Source organism: Sarcophilus harrisii, chromosome 2 (genome assembly GCF_902635505.1).
Source record: "Sarcophilus harrisii chromosome 2, mSarHar1.11, whole genome shotgun sequence".
In the NCBI taxonomy this organism is placed as follows: Eukaryota; Metazoa; Chordata; class Mammalia; order Dasyuromorphia; family Dasyuridae; genus Sarcophilus; species Sarcophilus harrisii.
This window is the reverse complement of record NC_045427.1, coordinates 142,958,039-142,984,345: the sequence shown is the minus strand read 5'-3', so window position 1 is coordinate 142,984,345 and position 26,307 is coordinate 142,958,039. Positions and strand designations below refer to the sequence as shown.

General features: G+C 34.1%; 1 protein-coding gene across 3 annotated transcripts in view; it reads left to right on the top strand.

Annotated features, from left to right (window-relative positions):
- Window positions 1–26,307, top strand: part of ANAPC1 (anaphase promoting complex subunit 1) — a 133,038-nt gene that overhangs the window by 60,048 nt on the left and 46,683 nt on the right. For all 3 annotated transcript variants that reach the window (XM_031950992.1, XM_031950991.1, XM_031950993.1), the window contains exons 25-37: window positions 27–205; window positions 8,703–8,929; window positions 12,174–12,292; window positions 13,394–13,665; window positions 13,868–14,102; window positions 19,201–19,292; window positions 20,930–21,064; window positions 21,289–21,371; window positions 22,501–22,579; window positions 23,543–23,617; window positions 25,399–25,475; window positions 26,032–26,122; window positions 26,212–26,265. In XM_031950992.1, the coding sequence (XP_031806852.1) occupies window positions 27–205; window positions 8,703–8,929; window positions 12,174–12,292; window positions 13,394–13,665; window positions 13,868–14,102; window positions 19,201–19,292; window positions 20,930–21,064; window positions 21,289–21,371; window positions 22,501–22,579; window positions 23,543–23,617; window positions 25,399–25,475; window positions 26,032–26,122; window positions 26,212–26,265 (1,718 nt within the window). The remainder of the gene's footprint in view (window positions 1–26; window positions 206–8,702; window positions 8,930–12,173; window positions 12,293–13,393; window positions 13,666–13,867; window positions 14,103–19,200; window positions 19,293–20,929; window positions 21,065–21,288; window positions 21,372–22,500; window positions 22,580–23,542; window positions 23,618–25,398; window positions 25,476–26,031; window positions 26,123–26,211; window positions 26,266–26,307) is intronic.

Here is a 26,307-nt window from a genome sequence, read left to right as displayed (position 1 = left end):
TTTTTTTCTTTTTTCATCTCTGTAAGGCTTTACCTTGAGAGATTTGGAGTCTCTTCCTTTTGGAGTTGCTCTTCCTATCAGAGATGCTATTTATCACTGCCGAGAACAGCCTGCTTCAGATTGGCCAGAAGCTGTCTGCCTCTTGATTGGGCGTCAGGATCTATCCAAGCAAGCCTGTGAAGGGAACTTACCAAAAGGGAAATCTGTGAGTATCACATTAGTTTTTATTGAATTAATTGCTGGTTTAATAATAAAAGGATTTCATGCAGTTATGTTTTTTAAATAACAAATACATTTTAAAAATAGACACTTAGAATTATTATTTGTATTACAGATAGGACAGATTTTATATTTTACTAAAAAGTGTAAAGGAGTATGTGTTGAATTTGAACAAAGAATTGTATGCCTATTAAGGAAAATGTATACTACATATCGTATACTACATGCATACATACTACACACTATAGCTCTTAGCTTTTTCTTTGTTCCTAAGTCAACAGTGAGGTCAGAGGGCAGAGGGTACAAAATCATAAGCTATCAAGACTTGAAAGGATCTGAGAGATCTCCTGGTCCAATATCTTTTCATTTTGGGGAAAAAGTGGCCTACAAAGATTAAGTTCATTGACTTGTCCAGTGAATAGGTTGAATAGATTCTGAGGATATAGGAGAGCTAGCTAGAAGAATCCTTCCAGGCTCTTTGGTCTAACCCCTTCATTATACATGCCAAGGGACTTTGGCTCTCCAGGCTGAGGGACTCAGCTGAGCTCACCCAGGAAAGAAGGGTCAGCTGGAGCTAGTGCTTTTGCCCCAGAATGAACCCCTTGTGACCAGGAACTGAATTTGCCTTTTTTGTATTTCCAGACTTTAACTCAGTACCTGGCACTTAGTGCTCACTTGATGAATATTTATGGACTGAGTGACTCCTCTTCTGAGTTTCTCATTTTATTATCCCTTTCTCTTTACCTTAGACTCCCTTTACTTGCCATTATTTAAACAGAACTTGGATTTGCTCACTATCCATAAATATGATAGCTCTGCCATTTAAAAATCTCTAATTGCCTCAGCTAGAAGTGATTTCTAACTTTTTTGAACCTATAGTTTCACATTCTACTTTATATTATATTTATTAACACGTCTCACATCTCTTTGTTTCCCTTTCTTCCTCCTTCTAAATCCCCAATTAGCTTATGAATTGCTTATTTCTGTTACTTCATTTCAGTTGAATTGACATTTGCTCTGTTATTGTATACTTACCCTTTTCTGTTTATTTTTTCTGCATTCTTAAGGTAAAAACATTTGTTTTCTCAATGATACAACTATTCATTCTTAATGAATTTGTTTCTCAGTATTGCTTTGACAGATTTTGATTGTATTGGATCTGCTATTAATTTTTTATTGTCCTTTTTCACCAACTCTATTTAATTTAAATTTTTTAGTTTTCATTTTTTCCTGTATCTTTTATTCATCGTATTATAATTTTACTTGTCATTTTATTACCATGTATTTGATGAAGTATGAGAATTGGGGTGGTAGATTTCCCCTTTGGTGGAAGCCGCAGATCCTATGCAAAAGAATTCTCAAACCCGAAATCTGTGGCAAAAGGAATTTTATTTACCCTAAGACAGCTTGCTAGGGAATCAGCCTTCTTAGTGGGCAGGGAATAAGGTAGGTTACACTGAGAAAAAGATATGCCATTGGGTATAATCCTGTTTGGGACATTTGTGAAGATTCAGAGTTCAAAGTTGTCTTTTATTTGCAACTTGAGACTTGGGGCTTCAATTCCATTCAAAATTGAATGAGATTACTTAACTGGGAGTTTGAGCGACTCAGTGTTGATTATGCCTCAAGCCTAGATTTTTAGTTGAAAAGAAATTACTTATTTCTGGAGTTTCCCTTAAGGACACAAGGGTGTGCCTCTCACAGGGAAAGAGTTTGAGACCCCGAATCACCCTTTTTTCACAAATTAAAGGGGACAGAGTTTCAGGTCCCCTCAAAGATTAAAGGGAACACAATTTACATCATTTCTCCCCTCAAGCAGTCTGGAATCATTCATTTGGGGTAATGAAGCAAAGGTCTCATCTTCAGTAGCTGCTTCAAGCTGACAAAGGTCCTAGAGTTGTCTCTACATTTACTGGGGGTCTAAGCCAGGAGGGGAAGTGTGAGATCTAGAGATTGCAGCAGTTCAGGCCAGGAGATGTAGAATGTTTCCATGATCTTTAGGCTGAAGGAGTAGTTAGAATTTCGTAGCTTGGAGTTCAGAGGAAGCAAATCTCAGAGCAGATTAAAAGTGGGATATCATCCAGAGTAGAGATGGTGATGTTTGGGAATGGGGCTTTTTCAAAAAATGCATCATTGGTATTATTGATGACACATCCAACAATCCTGAACATGCCCACTGCCCATGGTGTTCCCCAGCTGAAAGGCTAATGCTGGCAGGGCCAAATATCAGTAAAAAAAAAAAACTTAAAAGCTTAGGTCAGGTATGATTTAATATAATTTAAGCTTTTTAGTTTTGTGATCTTTTAAGCCGAATTTGTCTCTGCCTAAAGAAGGATCCTTAGAAACAGAGGTGTTGTGTCCCATTTTGCCGTAAGCCTTTGTTTCCCTGATTCCATAGCTCCTTGACCATCTCTAGGGGTCCCCAGAGATGGAGAGATGACAAAAGACTCCCTGATTAAAGGGGGCTTTTGTCAGAGAACGCAGGAATTCCCTTTCAGGAGTCCCTGATAAAATTCTGCTCAAGCTTAGAGCTCCAACAATCCGAATTTTCCTGGGAATTTGAATCATCCTTGCTGTAGAATAGCCAACAAGAAAAGCTTTACCTCATCCAGATTCTTCCAGTCAAGGAAATCTGTGTGGCAAAAGGAATTTTATTTCCCCTAAGAAGATAGCCTGCTGCGACGTCAGCCTTTTTAGTGGGGAATAAGCAAAGATGGGTTACACTGAGGAGAAGAAGGTATCTTCACCAGTGGGTATAATCCTGTTTAGGACATCTGTGAAGACTCAGAGTTACTTATCACTTACCTTGGAAGTTTCCCTTAAGAACAGAAGGGTATGCCCCTTCTAGGGGAGAGCTTGAGACCCCAGATGACCCTTTTTTCAGATTAAAGGGGACACAGTTTCAAGGCCCCCTCAAAGGTTAAAGAGGACACAATTTGCATCATATTGCATAGTTTTTCTGTATTTGCATGGGCTGTCACTTAGCATATGATTAAGTGCCATTAAAAAAAAAAAAACAACATATCCTTTGAACTTCTTGTTTTCCCTCATAGTTCTATAAGATTATTTCTTTTCTTTTTCAAAATAAATATTCTGCTTAGCTATGTAATTTTTCTTATTTTTTTATTGGATTTATCATTTCCAGATGATGAGGTACTAAAAAATCTTCCAATATTAAAAAAAAATTATTGATTCTTCCAAGATTGAAATTTTTATTTGTAAATTTTTCTGCAGAATTAGGCACAATAGGTGCTTCCATTTTCTCTCCTCGCACTCTTTTCTTAATGCTTTATAATCTAGTTTCTAACCTTATCATTCCATCAGAATTTCTCTCTCCATAATTTCCAGTGTTCTTTTAGTTGCTAAGGACTTTTCTCAGTCCTTAGTCTACTAGACCTTATGCAACTTTGGACACTGTTGGTCCTTCTAATTGATACTCTCAAGTTTTGGGAACACCATACTCTCCTGGTTGTCTTCCTGTTTTTCAGATCATTTTTTTCTCTGTCTCCTTTGCTGTTTCCTCATACCTTCTAATTATAGGTTTTCTTCAGGATTCTGTCTGGACCTTCTTCTCTTTTCCTTCTATACTACTTCATTTGATAATCTCATTTAAGAGGTTAGTGGCAGATTCAGGGTTCAGTGAACCAAATGAAAAGGTTTGGCTCCCCTACTTTGCCCTAGGATTCAGCGCAGGGCAGGGAGTTGTGGGAGCCCCCTTCTGGCGGCACAGAGATCCTTCATAAAGAAATTTATAAACCTGAAAAGCTACACTGATTAAAAAGAAGTTTATTATTGGCATTGGGTAGTCAGCCTTGCTATGCATGAATAGAAAAACTGAATTCCTTGGTGGCAAGGTCCTGACAGATAAGTAAAGTTTGTAGCAAGGAAATCCTAACAGGTATAAAGTCTTGTTCGGAAAGTAGATGAGAAGGAGATAGAGAGTGGGAAGAAGGTTGCTGCTATGCCAAGGGGAGAGAGAGGTTCCTTGGCATAGCATGGCATGGCATGTTAGGTTCTCTGCAAGGACTGAGCCCCAAGTTGGCTCATTTTATAATTGAAGCCTTGGCTGGAAGCTGGGGATTGTTCTTGATGTGGGCTAGGACCAGTTTGAGCTGGAATCAGAATAGAAAATCTTGGAATTGAATGAGTGTCTCTGCGTTAATTTCCAGTTCAGTGGGGTTGGAATTCCCAGCTCAGGTTAAGTAGGAGTGGTCCTGTACTCAACTAGTCCCACCTAGATAACAGAATGAAACTACTTTTCCTGGGGTGTGTCTTTTGCAGAGGCAGGGTTCAAGGAGAATCTCTCCTTCAAGGAGCTTCTCAAGTGCTTTACCTTATGGCTCACCCCCAAAGTCAGAGAGAGGAGAAAGAGAAAGTTTCCTAGCTCCCCTCGTCCTCATCAGTTCCCATGGATTTAGTTATTCTCTCTTAACTGATGATTCTCAAAGCAGCCTACCTTGCCCTAGATTTTCTTCTGATCTTCAGTTTCACATCTCCAATTATCTTTTAGATATGTTGAATGGGATGTACAATAAACGTTAAATTCAATAAGTCCAAAACAGAGCTCAATATCTATTTATCCCTACTCTTCCTGACTTCCATATTACTATTGAAGATAATACCATTCTCTTAGTCCTTCAGTTCACAACCTGGTTATCACAACCTCTGATTCTCAACATCCTTCATCCCTCATCCAGAAGTGATTTCCCCCCCCCCCCCATTTGCTTTTTTGATATTTTAATTTATATTATTTCAAATTCTAGATTTGTGAGTTCTTTGAGGACAGTGAGCATACTTTAATTTACTTTAACATCTCCTTGAATGCTTAAAACAGTGTATTGCATAGAATAGGTACTCAATAAGTATTTGTGCAATCATTAACAAAATAGTTTCACCTATATACCATACCTCAGGTCCCCTCAGGGTTATAGCTTGATATACTCATTTGGACCCTGAGGTGATAGAACTTAAACTCTGCTTTAACTGGGACTCTGGTCAGTTATAAGAAGACTTATTTGCCATTCCTGTTAACAGCATGCCCCTGCCCATATTTGACAAACGTACTTAAAATCTTAAAGTGTTTGTTAGGAAGGTGTTTGGACCGAACAGTCTATATTATTAAAAAAAAAAAAAAATCCACAATAAAGGAACTATATAACTAAAGGCAGAAGAACTGTACACTTATGTATGTGTTAAAGTTAAAGTTTTGAATGGTGTTAATGAAAAGTATCCCGATTATGTTTCTCTTGAATATTTCTTTCATACTTCAATAAATCCATGATTTCATCCATGTGACTTCATTTTATAGAACTCAACCCTTGAGAGATTGTTCTACCCACCTTTCTGTTCATGATTGTCTGGGGTTGGTTATTCAAATGATTTCTTGTTTTATAAGGCCAGCAGATCAATGGTTCCCCACCCCTGCCTTAGTAGAAAGTTTCAGGAGTTCTTAGCAAAAGGTTATTACTTGGTGGCCAATCTTGAATTTTGTTAAGTCCATATATGTTGGTTTCTTCATTTAGCAGGGTAGCATATTGGTCATTTCTACATCACAATGAGACATAAATTAGGGCTTTTGGAGAAGTACTTGGTAGTGTTATAAAGAAATTTTCTCTTGCAAACTTTATATTATCATAACAGTAATTTCAAGAAATAAGAAAACTACAACTGTTTATTTTAACTTTTATTGACTTTGTACATAAAACAAAACTTTTTGATCAGTTATTAGGGAGCAGAACACAAGTTCTGTTAATTTGATTCTTCTTATTTACATAATTTGGGTACTTTGTGGAAAAATCTTGTCTTTATAAGACACAAAACATTTTAAAAAGTAAAATTGCTTTTTTTTCTTCCAATAAGCTAGGGTGGAGTTTCCTGCTTTAGAAGTGCACTCTAGATAAGAGTGTTTTTGCACTTGTGATGGTAAAATCTAGGTTCATTTGGTGAAAATTGCTATTTATATAGACAGAAGAGCTGTTTGATTCCAATGAATACAGAGAATTTAACTGAACTTCTACTGTTATTTTGGCTTTAAATTACATCATATGTCCTGGTAACGTAGAACAAAATTTTATTCTTTATAAACTAGAGCAATATATTTTTCATTTATGTTTATTAAGAGAAGTGCCATATTCTGAAGTATATGCCTTACAAAGGTCCCTTTTAATTTTAATGACAGTTACCAAAATATGGTGTTAAGCCTTTTGACTTTATCTGAATAAAATAACTGTAGCTGTAAATTGTAAAGAGTTGTAAATTTAATCATTTTAAGTTGTTTTAAAATATTTTATTTTTTAATATTGCTTTAATTTCCCCATGTATTCCTTACTTTGCTTTGCCCAGAGAACCTTCAAGGAATAAAAAATAAATGAGGAAAAAAAAATGCAGTTGAGTATAAACTAACCAACACTATCAGAATCCAGCTCCAGTGAAAACTGAGAGTGTGAATCTGAAATGAATATTTCAGGCCAGGCGAAAGATGTGCTTTGCAATCTCCACTTATTAATCTGAGAGCCAAGGTTTATATACTCTTTTAAGTTAGTGTTACAGTAACACCAGCTATCTCCAGGTGATGCTGTATAACTTCCAGGATTAATGCATACTTTGACATTTCAATTCTACCTTAACTAGCAATAGCAAGATATCTGTTGTAACAGGTTTGTCAATAATAGAAATGATCAATAACAAGGTATCTGTCAAAACAGAGTTGTAAATGGCATAGTTGTGATGCCTTGTTCCTGTCACATGCATTCTAGCCTTTTATGTCTCCTCTTTTTTTACTCAAAAGTTGAAGTCTATGAACTTCAGTTCCCATAAATGACAATGATTAAAAAACATACCATAAAGCACAAAGGGCCAGGCCAATGAGTATAAGAATGATACATGCAAGAGGAACAAAATGCAAAGGTATAGAAATCAGATTTTTACAGGATTTAATCTTTTTTAATCATTCAGATATTTGGGTTGTTATGCTATCAATTCCAGGGACACTACTTTTTGCCATGTTTTCTGCCAAAGCAATTAATCGAGATATCCCAAGTGAGCTTGGAACTATGTATAGCTCCATTTATTCTTTTCCTTATTTGAAGTATCCCTTCTCTATGGAGTTATATGTACTTGAGTGAATCTATAATCACAAGTTAGTTGTGAATTGAATTTCCAAATTATTTATGTGGTTCCCTAACTATTTTAATGATTGTTCCATTAACCCAGTCCTTGTTTTAACTCATTATCTATATTAATTTGTTTTTAAAAAGCTTATTATACATTTTTACTAATTGATCTGCAAATTGGGCAGTCTGAATAGATTCTCTTAGAGTTATAGCTGAAACGGCAAGTGAAGTAATAATGGCTATAGCTGCTAGAATTCCAGCAATTAGTAATCCAACAAATTTCCTTTTCCTACTTCTCTAATTTTCTTTTGATGTTATCTCAAGCGTGTTCACCTGCTGACTTGTATCAAACTGATTAAAGTATCCAATGGTTTATTCAGCTCCTTGAAGTTGGTCAGTGCAGCTGTAACTGACCAAAATCTAGAATAAAAAACAAATCAACAAATAGAAGTTAGGGTAATCTGAGATAGAAAGACAAGTCCACAAGGACTACTATAAGAGGTAGAGAGGCCAGTGTAAATTGGCCAGCAACTTTTCAAGTAATGAAATATGTTTGTGTCACAGGAGACACAGTACATATAAATGTTAAAGATGTTTTAGCTTTAGCTTCAACAAACAATAAAATAACATTTAGGTCTTACAATCCATCATGTTAATTGTTCTGTGTCAGGGGATTCCCAGAATTGTGATGAGGTTTTCTTGTGGAGTCAAAACCAAACAGTTCAATTCATAGGAAATAAAGAGGAAAGCCTCTGAGTTCTCTATAAAAGAGGCTATGGATTGCTCTACCTTCCCAGTCAAAGAGGAGAGACAGATGAAGGTACCAAGGAAACATTGAGTTCCAAGGCTGAAACAGTCTTTTATGATCATGAGATTTCTGATGATGAGCTTATTCTGGAAGAATGGTGTTACTGAGGTCGAAACCATAGTGAGTCAGAAGATGGAGTATAGTATAGGAGGAATAGCATGAAAGACTGTATTATAGAGGAAGGGTGGAGTGCAAGGTAAGAAGACTAGAAAGCTAGGAAGGGCTTTAAAAGTCAAGAAAATTTTATATTGAATCCAGGAGTTATTAATAGGAGCCCCTGGATTTTTTTTTTGAGAAGAGGAAAGATGACATAGACATTTGATTTAGGAAGGTTGCTTTTCCAGATGAAGACAGAAAGATTAAAATGAGGAGAGACTGGCAATAGGAAATAGAGGTAAGAGATGATGGCAGTCTCAGCTAGGGTTATCCCCTGTGTGTGTAGAAAAAAACTACTTCTGAAAGCACTTTTTTCCTTTTTTGCTATTCAAATCCATACAATGTTCACATATCCTGAATGCTCAGTGAATGTTTATTGACTCTCACATTGTGTTGTTCCCATTAAGTCTGTGGCTCAGGTGCTCTCATCAGATGTGCCTTCAGGAACTGAAGCAGAGGAAGAAGATGATGGCATGAATGATATGAATCAGGAAGTCATGTCACTAATATGGAGTGAAGATTTAAGAGTCCAGGAGGTTCGAAGACTTCTCCAAAGTGCTCATCCTGTTCGAGTCAATGTAGTACAGATGCCAGAAGTTAATGACCATGAATACATTGAAGAAAAAGAAAACAGGCAAGTAGGCTCAATAGTATTCCATCAGCCATTACTTATATGCAGTCTTTTAAATTTGAGTTTTGACTAGCATTCTTTTAGCTTGGAGTATGCAGATTTTTACTGTCTCTACAACATTAATGAGATATTTTAAAGAAATATTGTTTCTTTTACAAATTCAGGTTAGCCTAGCACATTGTAAATGTATTCAAAATATCTATTAGTATTCTAAAAGTAGATTCTGGGAATCTTCTTTTGAAATAGATAACACTCTATAGATTTTTGTATCTGTGGCATAATATATATTGGTCACTTCCCATTTGTGTATAGATTTGAGTATTTGCTTATACCAGTTGGTCTAACGTTATGCTAAGCAACATCATTTTTTCAAAATTTTTAAAATAATTCGATATAATTACAATATTACATCATCAGTAAGATAATAAGGTATTTGTTGAGATTTTGAAGTTGGACGTATTTGTAGAAAAAAAAAGTGTATGAGTACCAAATGCAAAATAACTAAAAGAAACAACTGAGAAAGTAAATCTCATATTTTAATTTAGGGGATTAAAGATACTTAAACTTCTATCAGCATCTCCATCCCTAGGCAGCTCCTAAACTGGGTGTGGTATAGTTATTGTAAGTAACCTGGAAAGCATCTGATATAAAATCAGGCTGTGGCGATTCCTACCATTCTTTCTTATTGTCATCTGATGCAAACCCCATTCTAGCCCTCTTCATAGGTATATCACAAATGGCAAAAGACACACTGATCCTGTTCAGCCACATGAAAAAAAGTTTTAGAATTGGAGGACAAAGGTAGCAGCAGTGCATTGTCAGCTTAAGGACAAACACTTCTGTGGGCTTCTGTGCCTGAAGAAAGAACTAGAAAGGGGTATAAAATAAAAAATCATCAATAACAAAAAGCAGTAGATATTATGACTCTATTCCATCTCAACATTCTTATTTTCTGAGATATTTAAAAAAATTATTTGGGGTACCATTCTTTGTATTCCATGCACTAAAAAAACTACCTGACACAGAGATATTTAATCTTTAATTTAATTGGTTTGACTAATTGGCCCAACTCAACCACACTAATGCACCCAAAAGTTGTCTGTTTAGGTTTTATCTATTCCATGGTTTTTTTTTTTTTTTTTTTTTCTCCCACTGTAAAAAGTTTTCTAAAAGGGAAGTGTTTTTTGCAAGGAAGAATCCTCAGTATTTTTGTGAAGAAAAAGAGGAGTTGGGAAAGAGAGTTAACATGAGAGGAATAAATATGTGCAAGAAATCAGGGATGCTCTATTGCTGGATGCTTTGACTTCTGATACTTAAGTAGAAATCTTGACAAGAGATGTCCTTTAATGTAGGACATCCTGAGCTTCAGCTTATATGACTGTAAATAAAGTACAATTTCAGAGTGGTTTTAGCTTTCATAAAATTACATCTAATTCTTGTACTACTACAATGTGTGGTATATAGTAGATGCTTAGTCACTTTATTGATTAATCTCTTCTCTGGTATACTATAAGAGTGAGAAAACCATTGTAGGCAACGGTGCAGCTTGTGAGACACCTTTCAGAGTCATTGTTTCCTTGTTCATAAAATGAAAATATTAAGCTTAGATGATTTCTAAAATTTTTATTAGATCCCTAAAATTTAATAAATTGACCCTGTCCCCAGTACGTATAACCTGACCTCAATAGCTACTTACTCAAGCAGTGTCCAATTTACAAAATATATTTTAAAATACCATTTCTAAATCAATTATTTATAATATATATTGCAACAGAAACAGTGATTTAAATGATAAAGTATTAGGATAGCTCTTAAACGCCCATTTTATTTGTAATGTAACTGAACAGTACTAAGAGTTCGGAACTATCCTTCATAACAGAGTTGCTATGTGAGAAGTCATATTTTCCTTTAACATAGCTTTAACAACAGGGGTAACTATTCCCTTTCCAATCATTTCCTGTGCCAAGTCAGAGCATTGCTTTGCCAGAATTTCTGGGTGTCCTTTAACAAGGACATAAAAGGAAGAGTTTATAGCAGGAGCAGTTAGTAGTGAGAGTGGTAGTGAATTTACTGATAAGATGATCCCTTATAAATAAGAAATATTCATAAATTGAGACCTGCCAATTTTTTCTTTAGTAGCTGAAATAAAACTTCATCCAAACCACAAAGTGAGAAAATAAAACTTTCTGGTATTTAGGATGTTCAAAGCATAGGCCTTGAAACCCTTGTACCATTTTCGGTCTTTTTCCTTATATTTTATCTTTGCACTTATCTCAAACTCCTCCTTAGACTTGAAGTTATTTATGTGGATGCTATTCCCCTAATTATACCCTCAGCTACTTGTGTCTTTTCTGTTTTGTATCCTGAGTCTCTTTATTTGAACCCTTATATTTTGTGAGAATTAAGGAAAAACTTAATATATCTTTAAGACTCTTAGAATATATTTCTCATGAGCAGGACTAGGAGATCATTATATACTTCAACAACAATACTATATGATGACCAGTTCTGATGGACCTGGCCATCCTCAGCAACAAGATCAACCAAATCATTTCCAATGGAGCAGTAATGAACTGAACCAGCTACGCCCAGAGAAAGAACTCTGGGAGATGACTAAAAACCATTACATTGAATTCCCAATCCCTATATTTATGCACACCTGCATTTTTTATTTCCTTCACAAGCTAATTGTACAATATTTCAGAGTCTGATTCTTTTTGTACAGCACAATAACGTTTTGGTCATGTATACTTATTGTGTATCTAATTTATATTTTAATGTACTTAACATCTACTGGTCATCCTGCCATCTAGGGGAGGGGTGGGGTGGGGGGTAAGAGGTGAAAAATTGGAACAAGAGGTTTGGCAATTGTTAATGCTGTAAAGTTACCCATGCATATATCCTGTAAATAAAAGGCTATTAAATAAAAAAATTAAAAAATTTAAAAAAATTAAAAAAAAGAATATATTTCTCTATGAACACTGGAGGTTAATTTAGTTCATAGACTAAATGCTTTTCACATAGGAGATGTAGATAAAATAAAAATGGGTCATTCTCAAAGATATAGAATAAAAATTAGAGTAAGGATATTTTTGTAGAACATCTGTTAAAGGCAAGAAAATACTCCTACATTGTGAGTTGGCATCAGGTTGAGTTATATAAAATAGTTTCTTTGTATGAGATTGATAGTATTATATTTTGCTTTTTAACTTTTCATACCTACCATTACTTTTTATTTTCATCATAGGTTGCTCCAGTTGTGTCAGCGAACTATGGCACTTCCCTTGGGGCGTGGAATGTTTACTTTGTTTTCATACCATCCAGTTCCGACAGAACCGTTGCCTGTTCCTAAACTGAATCTAACTGGTATGTTGTTGCCCAAAGGGCAGAAATAGGAGCAGTGGGTGGAAGTTGAAAAGACATATATTTAATCTTTTAAAGAAAAACTTATTAATGATTAGAGGTATTTCAAAATCAAATAGGTACCTTGGGAAGCAATTATTCCCTTTGAACTGGAGTTCACCAAGGAAGAGGAAATGACTACTTAAATATTGTTCTTTAGAGGAAATACTTCTTCTGATATAATTTCTCTAGAGGTCCAAATTGCCACTGAGGTTCCATGCAACTCTGTTACTCTATGACGTTGGTCCTCTGATGACAGATTGCCACTAGTTCTGTCTTTGAAAACCTCTTTAGCTTAAAAGGTTGAGGTAGAGTTTGTGCTTCATTGTGATTACCCCTTAAGGTATTTGTGAAGGACTATATAACATTTAGCATAGTAATGACTCTTTTAAGATTCAGTGAATGATCTAATTTCAAGAAAAATCTAGCAAACACCCACCTTTCTACTAGTGTCTAAAGTAATTTAAAGTATTTATGGTAACACACACAGATATTCATTAAGCTAAAAAAAAAATTCTTCCATATGTAGTTGATTTGCAGAGATCTTTTACTTATTCAAAATTCTTCTTTAATACCTGTACATGATATTGTATTTCCTATCCTCAGTGAAAATTAACAGCATGTGTTGAATTAATACTAATTTCATTAATCATATGTAGTAAAGTAAACTATTTTCTTGGCTCTGATGCACATTTTAATGCTAGTGTTGAAGTGCCTTACTGCTTGGCAGGCTATTTTAAGGGTCAGATTTCTGAAAGTGTATTCATGACCAGATTCACCTATAAGAACTTGTTACCATTCATATTACTTCATGTGTTTTAACAAAGGAAACTTGTTTAGTTTAACTCTTTGACCCTGATTTTAAAGACAAGTTAATTAATTTTTGAATTCAATTTTTGAAGGCTTCCAGAGCCTTAACAAGAATTTAGGAATTAAGAGGTTAATAATATAGACTATGAAGAAGTCTGTTCTATTATGGAGCTGGAGCTAAATTTAGCTATTTGGCTTGTGTTAAGTAATTTTTTTATTTAACGTGTTAATGTTAAATTTTCTTTTGCTGAATAGGACGGGCTCCTCCTAGGAACACAACTGTGGACCTTAACAGTGGAAATATTGATGTGCCTCCCAACATGGCATGTTGGGCTAGTTTTCACAATGGTGTTGCTGCGGGGTTAAAAATAGCACCTGCTTCCCAGATTGACTCAGCTTGGATTGTCTACAATAAACCAAAGAATGCAGAATTGGCCAATGAATATGCAGGTTTTCTTATGGCCTTAGGCTTGAATGGGCATCTTACAAAGCTAGCTACTCTTAATATACATGACTATCTGACCAAGGTGAGAATCTGAATTGGAAAGAGAGAAACCTTAGCATCCCCTTATATTTTCTGACTAGAGTTTGCCAAGCTGGATCTTCTTTAAAAATGTTGTATTGTTTGACTCCTAGAATTTATTGTGAATGTAAAAGTTTAGAATTAAAGGTTATTTTCTCCCTTATAAGTTTTTTATTTTTTTATTTTTATTCAATTCACTGTTTTAGGGCCATGAGATGACCAGCATTGGACTGCTTCTTGGTGTTTCTGCTGCTAAGCTAGGCACAATGGATATGTCAATTACTCGACTTCTCAGCATCCATATACCTGCTCTCTTACCTCCAACTTCAACAGAACTTGATGTCCCTCACAATGTTCAGGTGGCTGCAGTGATAGGCATAGGCCTTGTCTATCAAGGGACAGCTCACAGGCATACTGCTGAAGTTCTGCTGGCTGAAATTGGTGAGATCTTACCTGGTCTTTAATAGAATATTTCTTCAAGTTGTATCTATCAATATTAAAATAATGATAAAGTTAGAAAAAATTAAGAGGTTTGGTTGAGAATGAAATAGTTCTAGAACTTTTTTCCTGATTCCAAAACAAGTCACCAAGCATTTAGTAAGCATCTGTTCTATGCCAGCCATTGACTTAAGTGCTGAAGATGCAAGGAAAGATAAAGGACAGTCCCTGCTCTCAAAATATATCACTGTTGTCCATATCTAGGCATTTACCATTGCTGAAGTGTAATGTCGGAGAAACTGAGGCAAGCTAGAGATTAGAGAATATTTAATATTTTATTTGAAAGGGAGAGATTTACTGAGAGGCAAATGGATTCATTCATGGTTTGGTCCCAGGGCTGAGTGAGACTAGCGTCACCTAGAATCCAGCAAACAATGTGAGTTCTCAATGACCTATATACACATGGCTCAGTCATGGGGTAGATCGAAGCAGGGGTGGAGTCAGAGTGCTGAGAGTGGGAATAGGACTGTGATAATTCGGTTCTGACAGGGTGAGGGGAGACATTGGGGGATATCTGATAATTGGGATTACAGAAAGGGGAGAGGCACCCAATATTTTGATGATGCCTTTTAAGATAGAAGGTTTTTCTCCTTATGATAAGGAGGGAGAGGTGGTTGAGCAGAACAATTATAAATTGAGGTAGATTAGGGAAACCGAGGCAGGACAGTTTAGGGAAATTGAGTCAGGAAAATAAAAGAGAATTGTGGCATAACAAAGTAGCAGAAGGAATGTGTTAGCAAGTCACTTAATCCCTCAGTGCCCTAAGCAAATCTTTAAGATTCTAAATCCCAGAGTTGTAGCTTAACTATATTATAAAGATGAATTTCCTCTTCTGGAGATTATAACACTATCAAAATCATAGTTCCTTTCTCTTTTTCTCCTCATATGAGAGTTTACGACCTAATTTGTTTATAAATGTTAACTTGTAGTATCCATTTTAATAGGGGTATTATCTTCTATCTACTGAGTGGCCTCCTTGCTTTTCTTTGAGCAAAATAATCCATCTCTCTATTCCAGGCATTTTTACTAGGTGTCTTGTATGCATAGAATATTTTCCTTCCTCGTCTCTGCTTCCTAGATTCACTGACTTTTCTTAAGTCCTGGCTACAATATCACCTTCTTCAGGAAGTCTTTCTCAATCCTTCTTAAGTCTAATGCCTTCCAATAACTGTTGATATTTATCATATATAGCTTGTTTGTACATGGTTTGTTGCCTGTTGTTCCCCTATTAGATTGTGAACTCTTGAGGGTAGGGACTGTCATTTGCTTTTCTTATCTTAGCCCAGTATCTGATACTTAATAGGTGCTTAGTAAATGTTTTTTGATTAAATGGTGGCTTAAGTGTTCCTACTGGGCCCATATCCCAAAGAGCTCATAAAGGAAACTAAAAATTGAGTAGATGTCCATCAACTAAGGAATGGCTGAATAATTTATGGTATGGGAATGTAATAATATTCCATTATTACTGTTTTATAAGAAATGATGAGCAGGCTCATTTCAGAAAAATTTGGAAAGACTTACAGAAACTGATTCTGAATGAAGTGAGCAGAACTAGAAGAACATTGTTTACACTAAGAGCAAGATTGTGTGATGATCAACTATGATAGACTTGGCTCTTATGAGCAATCCAGTGATCCAAGACTCTTCCAATAGAATAGGAATGGAAAATGCCATCATACAAAGAGAGAACTATGGAGACTGAATAAAGATTGAAGCTTATATTTTCATCTTTTTTGTTTTCCTTGTCGCTTTTCTCTTTTGTTCACGTTTCCTTCACAACATGATTAATGTGGAAATATATTTAAAATGATTGTATGTGCATAACCTGAAAAAAACCTCAGTCAAACAAATGACTTTTTCTTTTTGCCAGAACATATCTGAAGAAGAGGCATTACCAGATTTGCTTTAAACATTATATTCTTGAGTTCTAATTTTGTCATTTTTTGCTAGGAGTTTAGCTAAAGTTTGTGACATACCAAATTGTGACCACTGAATAGTGCCCCCCTTTTTTTCTTTAAAAAATATTTTATTAGTACTTTTAAAGAAAATTCCTGAAACTACCCATTGTACCTTTTAAACATTTAAAAAATTTATTTAATTATTATTAATGCACATTGCTTTATGAATCATGCTGAGAGAAAAATCTGAACAAGACCATGGGAGAGGAAAAAAACAAAACACAACAAAGAAGTGAACATAACATAACTTGTGTTGATTTACATTCAATTTCTATAGTCCTTTTTCTGGATGCAGATAACATTTTCTATCCAAAGTCTATTGAGATTGCCTTGGTCACTGAAGCACTGAGAAAAATCAAGTCTTTCATAGTTGATCATCACACATTCTTGCTGTTATTTGTGTACACTATATTCCTGGTTCTGCTTGTTTTGCTCAGTATCAGTTCATGTAAATCTTTCCAGATCTTTCTAAAATCAGCTTATTCATTATTTTTTATAGAACAGTAATATTCCATTACCTTCATATACCACACCTTGATCAGCTTCCACAAAAAGAGCTGCTACAAACATTTTTTTTTTTAACTGAGGCAGTTGAAGTTAAGTGACTTGAAGGGAAACAATTGACAGCAGAAATAGAGGATTTCACTTTTTTTTTTTTTTTTTTTTTTTTTTTTTTTAAAGCTAGGCAATTGGGGTTAAGTGAGTTTCCCAGAATGACACAGCTAGTAACTATTAAGTATCTGAGGCTGGATTTGAACTCAGGTTTCCCTGATTCCAGGGCTAGTCCTCTATCCATTGTGCCATCTAGCTGCCAATCCTGCCAATGAAATAGAGTAGGAGAGCAAATGAAAGACAAGTTCCTCAATGGAACTTACACTTATCCAATAGAAAGGGAGTACTCCATGAGGTTGGGGCATGCCCTTAACTGACAGGCTAAATTCTGAAAGGGGCTTAGCACCCTAAAAGAGTTAGCTATGAGGAAAAGAAGGGGTTGAAAATCATAGTGGAGTTAGGGGAGATCCCAAGAGGCATGGGGGAAGGGGAAGGAGAAAGACACCACAAGGCCAGGGTAGACTGCCCCAAAGGAGGGAAGCAGCCATGAGATGGCCCATAAGTAGAGCTTATAGGGAACATTTAATCTCGGGGACATTCCTGGGATTTTTGACAGGGCATTGCAGGGTGAAATTGCTTGAGACAGAAGGTGGGTCTCAGGAGTTTGACATAATGTGGTTTTCAAACTGGACCAGCTCCCTAAATGTGAATTAAACTGATTTGTCAGAGCTTTCTGCCTGCTTGCCCCAGGAATCAATTCTTCTGTTAACCACACTTAACCTCATCATAATGGTTGGATCTTTTCAAAACTGTACCAGTAATGCATTAGTGTCCCAATTTTCCCACATCCCCATCAACATTTATCATTAACTTTTCCTGTCATCTTAGCCAACCTGAGAGGTATAAGATCTTACCTCAGAATTATTTTTATTTGCATTTTTCTGACCAGTAGTGATTCAGAGCATTTTTTCACATGACTAGATAGATGGTTAATGTACTCTTTTCCAATATCATTTTTAAATAAGTTAAATAAACTACAAAGAATTACAAGTTTGCTATTGAAAAATAGCAAAAAAAAAAGTTTCTTTTAAATTCAAGGATATGAATTTTAGGAATCCCTGCTACATACTTTTTTTTTGGTAGCCTCATCAGCTGCTATGGTTTTAACTATCATTTCTATACTAATGACTCAGAGGTCTATATATCCAGCCTCAGCCTCTTCTCAGTTAGTTTTAGACCACCAACTTCTAGTTAGACATTTCAAACTCTGTGTTTCAGAAATATTTTAAACTCAATATATCTAAAACTGAACTCATTATTTTTTTTTTGCTGTAGACCTTTCCTTCTTAATTTTCTTGGTGCTTTTGAGAGCACTAGTCCTTCTAGTCACTCAGCGTTTGCAACCTTAATCTCATCCACCCCTTTTTTCATTCTACATATCTAAATCAATTGCCAAATCTTGCTCTTTCTCCCTTCAAAACATTTCTTGTATCCTATATCTCTCCTCACATATAACTACCATCTTAATTTATATCCTGATCACTTTTTGCTTAGATTGTTACAACAGCACTTCCTCTTGCCTTTACCTGATATTCTCTCTCATCCTTTAAGATGCTATGTAGATATTATCTTTCTTCATGAAGCCTCTCCTGATTCCTCATTCTTCCTATTCTTAATAGCTAGTGACTCCCTTACAATCTATCTTCTATTTAACTAGTTTGTAAATATTTGTATTTATTGACATAAAGACATGTTTTTATAGGAACTTGAATGTAAGTTCAATACAAGTAGGGATTATTTTATACTTTTATTTGTATTTAGAGTACCAGCACATAGTGGATATTTAAGTAATACTTGCTGATATTGATTGATACTTTTGAAATGCTTTTCATCAGTTTATTTTGGCTTGTGTTTTCTTGATTTTAAAATTTAAAACAATGTGTGTATGACATTTCCACTGGATAGAGTAAAGTACCAGGATTATTTTCTTGAGAAAATTGGAAGTGTTTTGTTTTTGTTTTAATGATTAATATATTTACCATCATAGGATTGTTTGTTTTTCTTCCTCTGGCTGTAATCTTTTCCAACAAGTAGTATTTCTGTTCTATATTACTAGATAGACTGGTTAAGAGATATAGCTATGTGAGGGTAATTTTAAAAACTTAGTTTAAACAAACATAATATAAGGAAGACAAAACTATTAACGATAATTTTAAAACTAATGAATCTTTCCTAACCGAATTTTTTCCATTCATTTTTCCTCAAATTCCATGGTTCCATGTGACAGAGTTTACAAAGTAGCCAAAATTTATAAATTAAAGAATTAATTAGGATTTTCATTGCCTAGTAATTTGGCCATGGTAAACATCATTTGTCACTTATCCACAAGTAATTTTTTGACTACTCAGGTCATATATCAGTCCTCAACAGTATTAATTTCTCTTATAATTAGAAGTTTAATGTCTTAAAAATTATTTACAATGTTAAAATGTTAGAAGGGCTATTTGAAACTTGTTTCTTATGTTTTAAAGGACGTCCCCCAGGTCCAGAAATGGAATATTGCACTGACAGGGAATCATATTCTTTAGCAGCTGGTTTGGCACTGGGCATGGTTTGCTTGGGGGTAAGCATTCTTAATTCTCAAAGTTTAGTTCTGAAATGTGTGTTAAAACAGTTGGTGTTATTTAACCTTTCTTTGAAGCGCATTCTATCTTATTCCAACAGCTTAATCTCAACTATTCCTTCAGTTGTGGATTTTAAAGAAGTACCAGGTTTTTAGTGGGAGAATATCTGGGGAGTAAATATCTGACTTAAAGAATCTTTTCTTTACTGAAGTCTACTGTTTATTTGTAGAACAAGAGAACAATAAAAGGGAGTTGAATGATAAAGGCTCAAAGCATCTAAGGCAGAATGCCCAAACTAGAACTTGAATACATAAATAGTTAGACTGCAAACTGATGTTTTTACTCATCACTATGGGGGCAAAGAGCCTGAAATATATAAACGTATCTGGTGCTTATTGTCACAGGTACACAGTAGCCTTCTCTTTGCTTGTTTGATTTATATGTACATACATGTGTATGTTTAAGTGTATATCCATGAAGAGGCAGCTGAGTGACTCAGTGTAGTCAGGAAAATCTGAGTTCAAATCCAGCTTCAAACACATAACAAACTATAACCTTGGGCAACTCACTTTGCTTTAATTCCCTGGAGAAGGAATGGCTTTGCTACTCCAGTGTCTTTGCCAAGAAAACCACATGGCATGGACAGTATTGGTGTGCTATGATACACAAGAGTCACAAAGAGTCAAACAGGATTGAACAACAGATGTTTACATATGTATGTATGCACACAAGCATATCCATGCTTGTGTGCTTATACATGTGGATTTTTATACTTAGATATGTATATGCATAAACACTCATACAAAATGGATGTATGTGTACATTTAAAATATAAATATTATACACATATTTATAAAATAATGGTATGAATCCTTTCATGCTATAGAAATAGACCCAGTTTTAGTCAGAGATTATATTTGACTAGATTTTTTTTACATTTAAAAATTTTTGTAGCTGATAGAGGACTGGAGCTCAGGAGAGAGACTAGAACTGGAGATATAAATCAGGGCATCATCTGCAAAGAAAATGAGCCCATGGGAATTGATGAAATCACCAAGTAAGATAGTATACAGCAAGAACCAGAAGAGAGCCCAGGACAAAGACTTGAGGGACACTCATAGTAGCAGGTATAACATGAATGAAGAACCAGTAAAGGAGACTAAAAAGACTAAAAATGTAATGGGCTTCACCAAATCCTTCCCCTAACTGGAGGTATTCATGAAGAGATTAGATTATCACTTTTTAGAAATGTCATAAGCAAGATTCATAATCTGGGGACTGTGAACTTGTTTTTTAAAAATAATGTGTAACATTCTTTGCAAACCTTAATCTATTATGTGTTTTCTGCCTTTAAAATCATTACTCTGAAAAGGAATTCTTTAGTTTCATTGGGTTACCTGCAGGGACCATGACCAAAAAATGAATAATCCCCCATTATAGAGGGTATTTATGTACTAGGGAAGCATTGGACTAGAAGGTGACTGAGGTTCTTTCCTTTTCAATATAGAGGGATGATCTGAAATGTTTGAGCACAGATTGTGGCTTATTTTTAGTTCATTTCTTTAATTAGTAGTTTTGTTTTTTAATCCATGAGATTTGTTTTAAAATAGTTCTTTTTTTTTGTTATTATTTCAAGCATGGTAGCAACCTGATAGGCATGTCTGATCTCAATGTACCTGAGCAGCTTTATCAGTATATGGTTGGTGGTCACAGGCGCTTCCAAGCAGGAATGCATAGAGAAAAACATAAATCTCCAAGTTATCAAATTAAAGTAAGTCTATAAAGTAATGCAGCTAAGTACTAGTTCTTAAGTTTTCATATTATTGGGGAAGCCACTGAAAATAAGTATTTTTTTTGAGTGATACATGAATAAATTGGGGAATATGTTAACTAGCTAATTCCAATCAGAATTCATAATAATTTTTTTTAGCAGAAAATAAATTCACAAGTCATGTATGTAAATTGGAATTAACTTCAAAAATTATCTTTTGATAGGAAGGTGACACAATCAATGTAGATGTGACTTGTCCTGGTGCAACTTTAGCTTTGGCGATGATCTACTTAAAAACTAATAACAGGTATTGATGTTTATAAATTTGCCTCATTAAAAATTTCCTGAGTAAAAAGTGGAAAAAAAAGTCTTTTATTTCTACAGTCATAAAACAGAAAGCTCTTTAAATTCTTGTATTCTGGGTGAATCCCTAATTATCAACCCCTATATACAATATCATTTATATAGATTTCAGTTATGGATCATAAATTTTGGATGTTAAAAAAATCTGACATTATCCAATTCTCAAAAATTTCCAAATTTTAAAGTTTTTGAAATTTCTGTACTTACATATTTAATATTAGCAAAACAACATGTTAGGTCATTTATTTTAAAATAAATCAAAATTATCATCATATAGAAAAATATTTGAAATCTTTTTTAACTTAAAAAAAAAAACAAAACCCAAAACTTATCATTAATAAGTTGCTTATACTGGTCTTTTACTTGGAGAATCCTCTTTCCTATCTCCAAACCTATCATCCAAAGCCTACTTCATATGTAATCTTCCCCCATAAAATTTGTGCTGATCCCCTCATGAATGAAAAACTTCTATTGGCCTCTTGTTACTTATTGTATCTGAGGTACATAGGTTAACCTATCCTCGAGAACAGGAAATGAATATTCAATTTTATATTGCTCTCAGTGGCTACTATTCTATGTTACAAACAGTAGATGTGTAGAAAGCCTTCATTGTTTGGTTTGCATTGCAGATAATTTCAACAGAGCAAGAGTTTTCTTTACTGTGGGAAATTTTAATTAGCTGGGTAAATTAACTAAAGTGTCTCTATTGTGAGTTTAGTCAATTTTGTTTAGGTTATTGTAAGTTTAAATGGAAACTATGAGAAGATTGGTTATTAAGAGATTTTTCCCAATATTCTGAGACTTCTGCTCAATAATAATAAATTAATCAACAAGCATTAGTAAAAATTAGGTGTTGGGCACTATATGAGGAGCTGTGGTTGCAAAAACAAAAATGAAGCATTGCCTTCAAGGGCCTTTCTATTGGAGGATAGAAAAAAAATTAGTAATTGAGCATAATTAACAAAATAGTTGAGTATATGGATATTTTGTGATGGAATATTTTTGTGTTGCTTCTTTTAGAGACATAATTTGATTCCATCAGTTATCTTAATTATATTATTCTACTTAAACAGATCTATTGCTGACTGGCTTCGAGCTCCTGATACAATGTATTTGTTGGATTTTGTGAAACCAGAATTTCTTCTGCTAAGGGTATGTACACAGTCCCTCTAAATCATAATGTGATGGAGACAATGACCATTATTTCAAAGTTCAATTTGTGTATTCTTCCAAAAGACACTTCTAATGCACATTATAAAACTACTTCAGTAGTAAAAAGGGATTTAAAATATTGCCATTCTACTTAAGTTTATTTCTGTTTAAAAATATTACTTAAAAAATTAATCCTGAGTTTAAGAATTAATTTCTAGACAATTTTGATGAAGCCTGCCATTTTAGAAGAGTTTCTGTGCTTAAATGGGAAAGGAATTGGGTAAGAGAGAAATTATATGAGAGTAATTTACATTTTCCTAAGTTATTTTGAAGAATGCCTGAAAAGGGAATTGATGTATGAGGCAGTATGTTCACATCTAGTCCTGGGAAAATCTGTTTAGAGTCTTCCTTTTTTATAATCAAGGGTGTTGGATATCCTCTCTGTTTTATCCTTTATATCCCCACCTTTTCCCAAGAAAGCATGTGTAGTAGAAAGAATAATAGACTGTGTTAGAAGACTCTTAAGAAAATCTCAGCTCTCATTTATTTACTGTGAGCCTGGGCAAATTACTTTATCTCTAAAACTTCCCTTAAATGTAGAATTGAGAAGATTATATTGAAGGTTTAATAATAAGTTCTCTATTTCTCTCACCACATAAAAGGAGGGATTACAATGGCAATGTGCTTCTTGGCAGTTATCCCTCTGGGTGGCACTAAAATGTATCCCTATTTTCCTAAAATATATGTCACTAATATACTGCTCATCTATTAAGTGCTTTAACTGTGTGATTATATAACTGTTTATTACCAAATAGCTAAAAGGCAACATGGAAACTCTTGACTATCTAGAGTTTATCATAGGATTAGTTATTGGAGAATACCAGAAAGTTCTTTTAATTATTATTATCTCAAAACTTTATACATTTTATTAACCTTGAACTTTTTCTGATCCTTTTCTTTAAGACCCTTGCTCGATGCCTGATTTTATGGGATGACATTTTGCCTAATTCCAAGTGGGTTGATAGTAATGTTCCACAAGTAAGTATATTTGCTAGATTTTGTCAAATTTTGGCAATGATAACCATTGCTCACAATTATGTAAAACATAATTATTTTAGCTTACAAAGTACTTTCTGCACAACAGCCTATGAGGTAATATAGACATTGCTATTTCTATTTTAGAAAGAACTAAATAATAATAAAATCAGTTATTTATAGGTTATTGTTTTTGTTTTTAAATCACATTGTTCTGTGGAGTAAAAGAATGAAAGGATCATTGAAGTGCAAAAAGGATACAGGGAAATACAGATTAACTTGCAAATTTAAAGAATAAGGATAAAAAAAGATCTAGGAGTTGAATTATTACTCCATGAGCTAAAGCTCCTGACCTAGAAGGAAATAACTGTCTTTTGTGGGAGAGAATAATAACAATGATGTTCATATTTACATTGTGTATATATTATGGGCTACGCACTTTGCTAAGCACTTACTTTACAGTGATCTCAAGAACTTGAACTTTTAATGGTGAAAGGGAATGATAAAGGGCCAAGAATGGGAGATGAATCTCAATCAAATCCTTAAATAGATAGTAAAGCAATAATGAGAGATGGGGAGGTGAAGCACAGAGACACAATTGATTATGGATCAAATAATTCCAAAAGTAACAGGCTTTGTCATCATTCTAATAGACAAGGCAGAAATCAAAATCATGAGACAGAAACACTGCATTGTGCTTAAAGGAATCATAGACAGTAAACCAATATGTTAAATATATGTTAATGAGTTTGGAAAATTCCTTTATTGGATCATCCTCTTGTCAATAAAAATATATCCTAAGTCAATATGCAGATTTAGTGCTACATCAATTCCATTATCAAAGAGGGTACTTTATGTAGATAAACAAGTAGTAATAGAATTCATGTTGAGGAACAAAAGACCTAAAATCTTAGGAGAAACAATGAAAAAAAGAGTGAAAGGAGACTTATCCAGATTTCAAATTGTTATAGAGCAATAGTCATCTAAACTATGTTACTAATGAAAAAAATAGACTATTGAAATAGAGTAGATAAGGAATAGTTATAATAGTAGCTAGTATGAATAGAGCATTTTAGGGTTTGCGAAAGTGCTTTATGTATGTTACTTCATTTGATCCTCAGAACAAGCCATTTTATAGATGGCGAAACTGAAATTGAGAGAGATTAATCAACTTGTGCCATGGATCACACAACTAATAATTATCTGAGGGAAGATATGAACTTAGATCTTTTTGATTCCATGGCCAACAATCTGTCCAGTCTAACTGCTCTTAAGAGAAGGAAAACATCAGAAATAATAGAATCCCTCCCCCCAATGTTTGATAAACTCAAGGAAAAATTATCTAGGGAAGAGCTGGAAACGAATTCACTGAAAAACAACTTTTCAGTAAGGAGATTGGACTTTAAACTACATTGTTGATTCTTTTTCAGTGAGAATTGGCTTATCTTTTCTCTCTTCCTAACCTCTAATTCCATCCCCACTATAATTTTCTAAGAAAAAAGTCACTTCCAAATTCCAGGAAATATTTAATTAAAAGTTACATATTCTTTTGTAAATTTAGATTTGGATTTAATAATCACATATCAATGGATTAGTTAAGAGTATAAAGGATCAAACTGATGCAATTAAAATATGGGTACTATAATAAAATTATTTGAGAAAAAAATATCTGTAAATATATACGTGGCATGTCTTTTTTTTTTTTTTTTTTTTTTTTTCCACTTAAATGTGCAAGTTGAAAACCAGTCACAGATATCTAAGGATGATTACTTTATACTTGACAGATCATAAGGGAAAATAGTATTTCTCTTAATGACACTGAAATACCATCCTCAGAGGATCTGAACTTGGAAACTCTGGCGTAAGTACTGTAATATGAAAAAAGTTGAAAAACCCAGTTCCTGTTGAATACATACTCTTTATTTTGTAAATTTAATTTTACATTTTTTAGTTGATAAAAATGTACCTCCACTCCCTCTCACTTTGTGTGTCACTCCCTATCTTCCCCATTGATAAAAGAAAAAATAACACCAAATATACATATTGTATATTTATATATACAATAACAAATATATATAGCAAAGCAAAACAAGTTCCCACATGGGCCATGTCCAAAAGATAAATGATACATACTCTTTAAAATAATATGTATATGAAAATGTAAAAAAAAGAAATAGTATGTAAAAATGAGAGACAATTTAAGTTCACGTTCTTTTCCCCAAACATTATTAAATACATTTGTGACTGAAGATAAATGTTATGTATGTTCTCTAAGGTTTTGTCCTTGTCTCTTTTCTTCTGCCTTTATATTCTCATTTGCTTTTGCAGATTCAATTTTCATTTCTCTTTCTTATGTTCCAAGTATATTTTTAAAGTATAATTACAAAGTTTTTAAAGTGTTTTTCTTCTATTTTTAGGCAAGCACATGTCTATATAATTGCTGGAGCTTGTTTGTCTCTGGGTTTCCGATTTGCTGGTTCAGAAAACTTAGCAGCATTTAATTGTTTGGTAAGATGTTTCTCTTTTTACTCTCTTCCTAAATAACCTTTAAAATGTCATTTTTAACTTTGAAAATTTCCTCTTCCCCTTTTTTATAGTATAAGTTTGCAAAAGATTTTATGAAGTGTTTGTCTGCACCCACAGCTTCAGTGGTAAGTTTGTTTCTTATTTCTTTAGAAATATAATGAAACTCT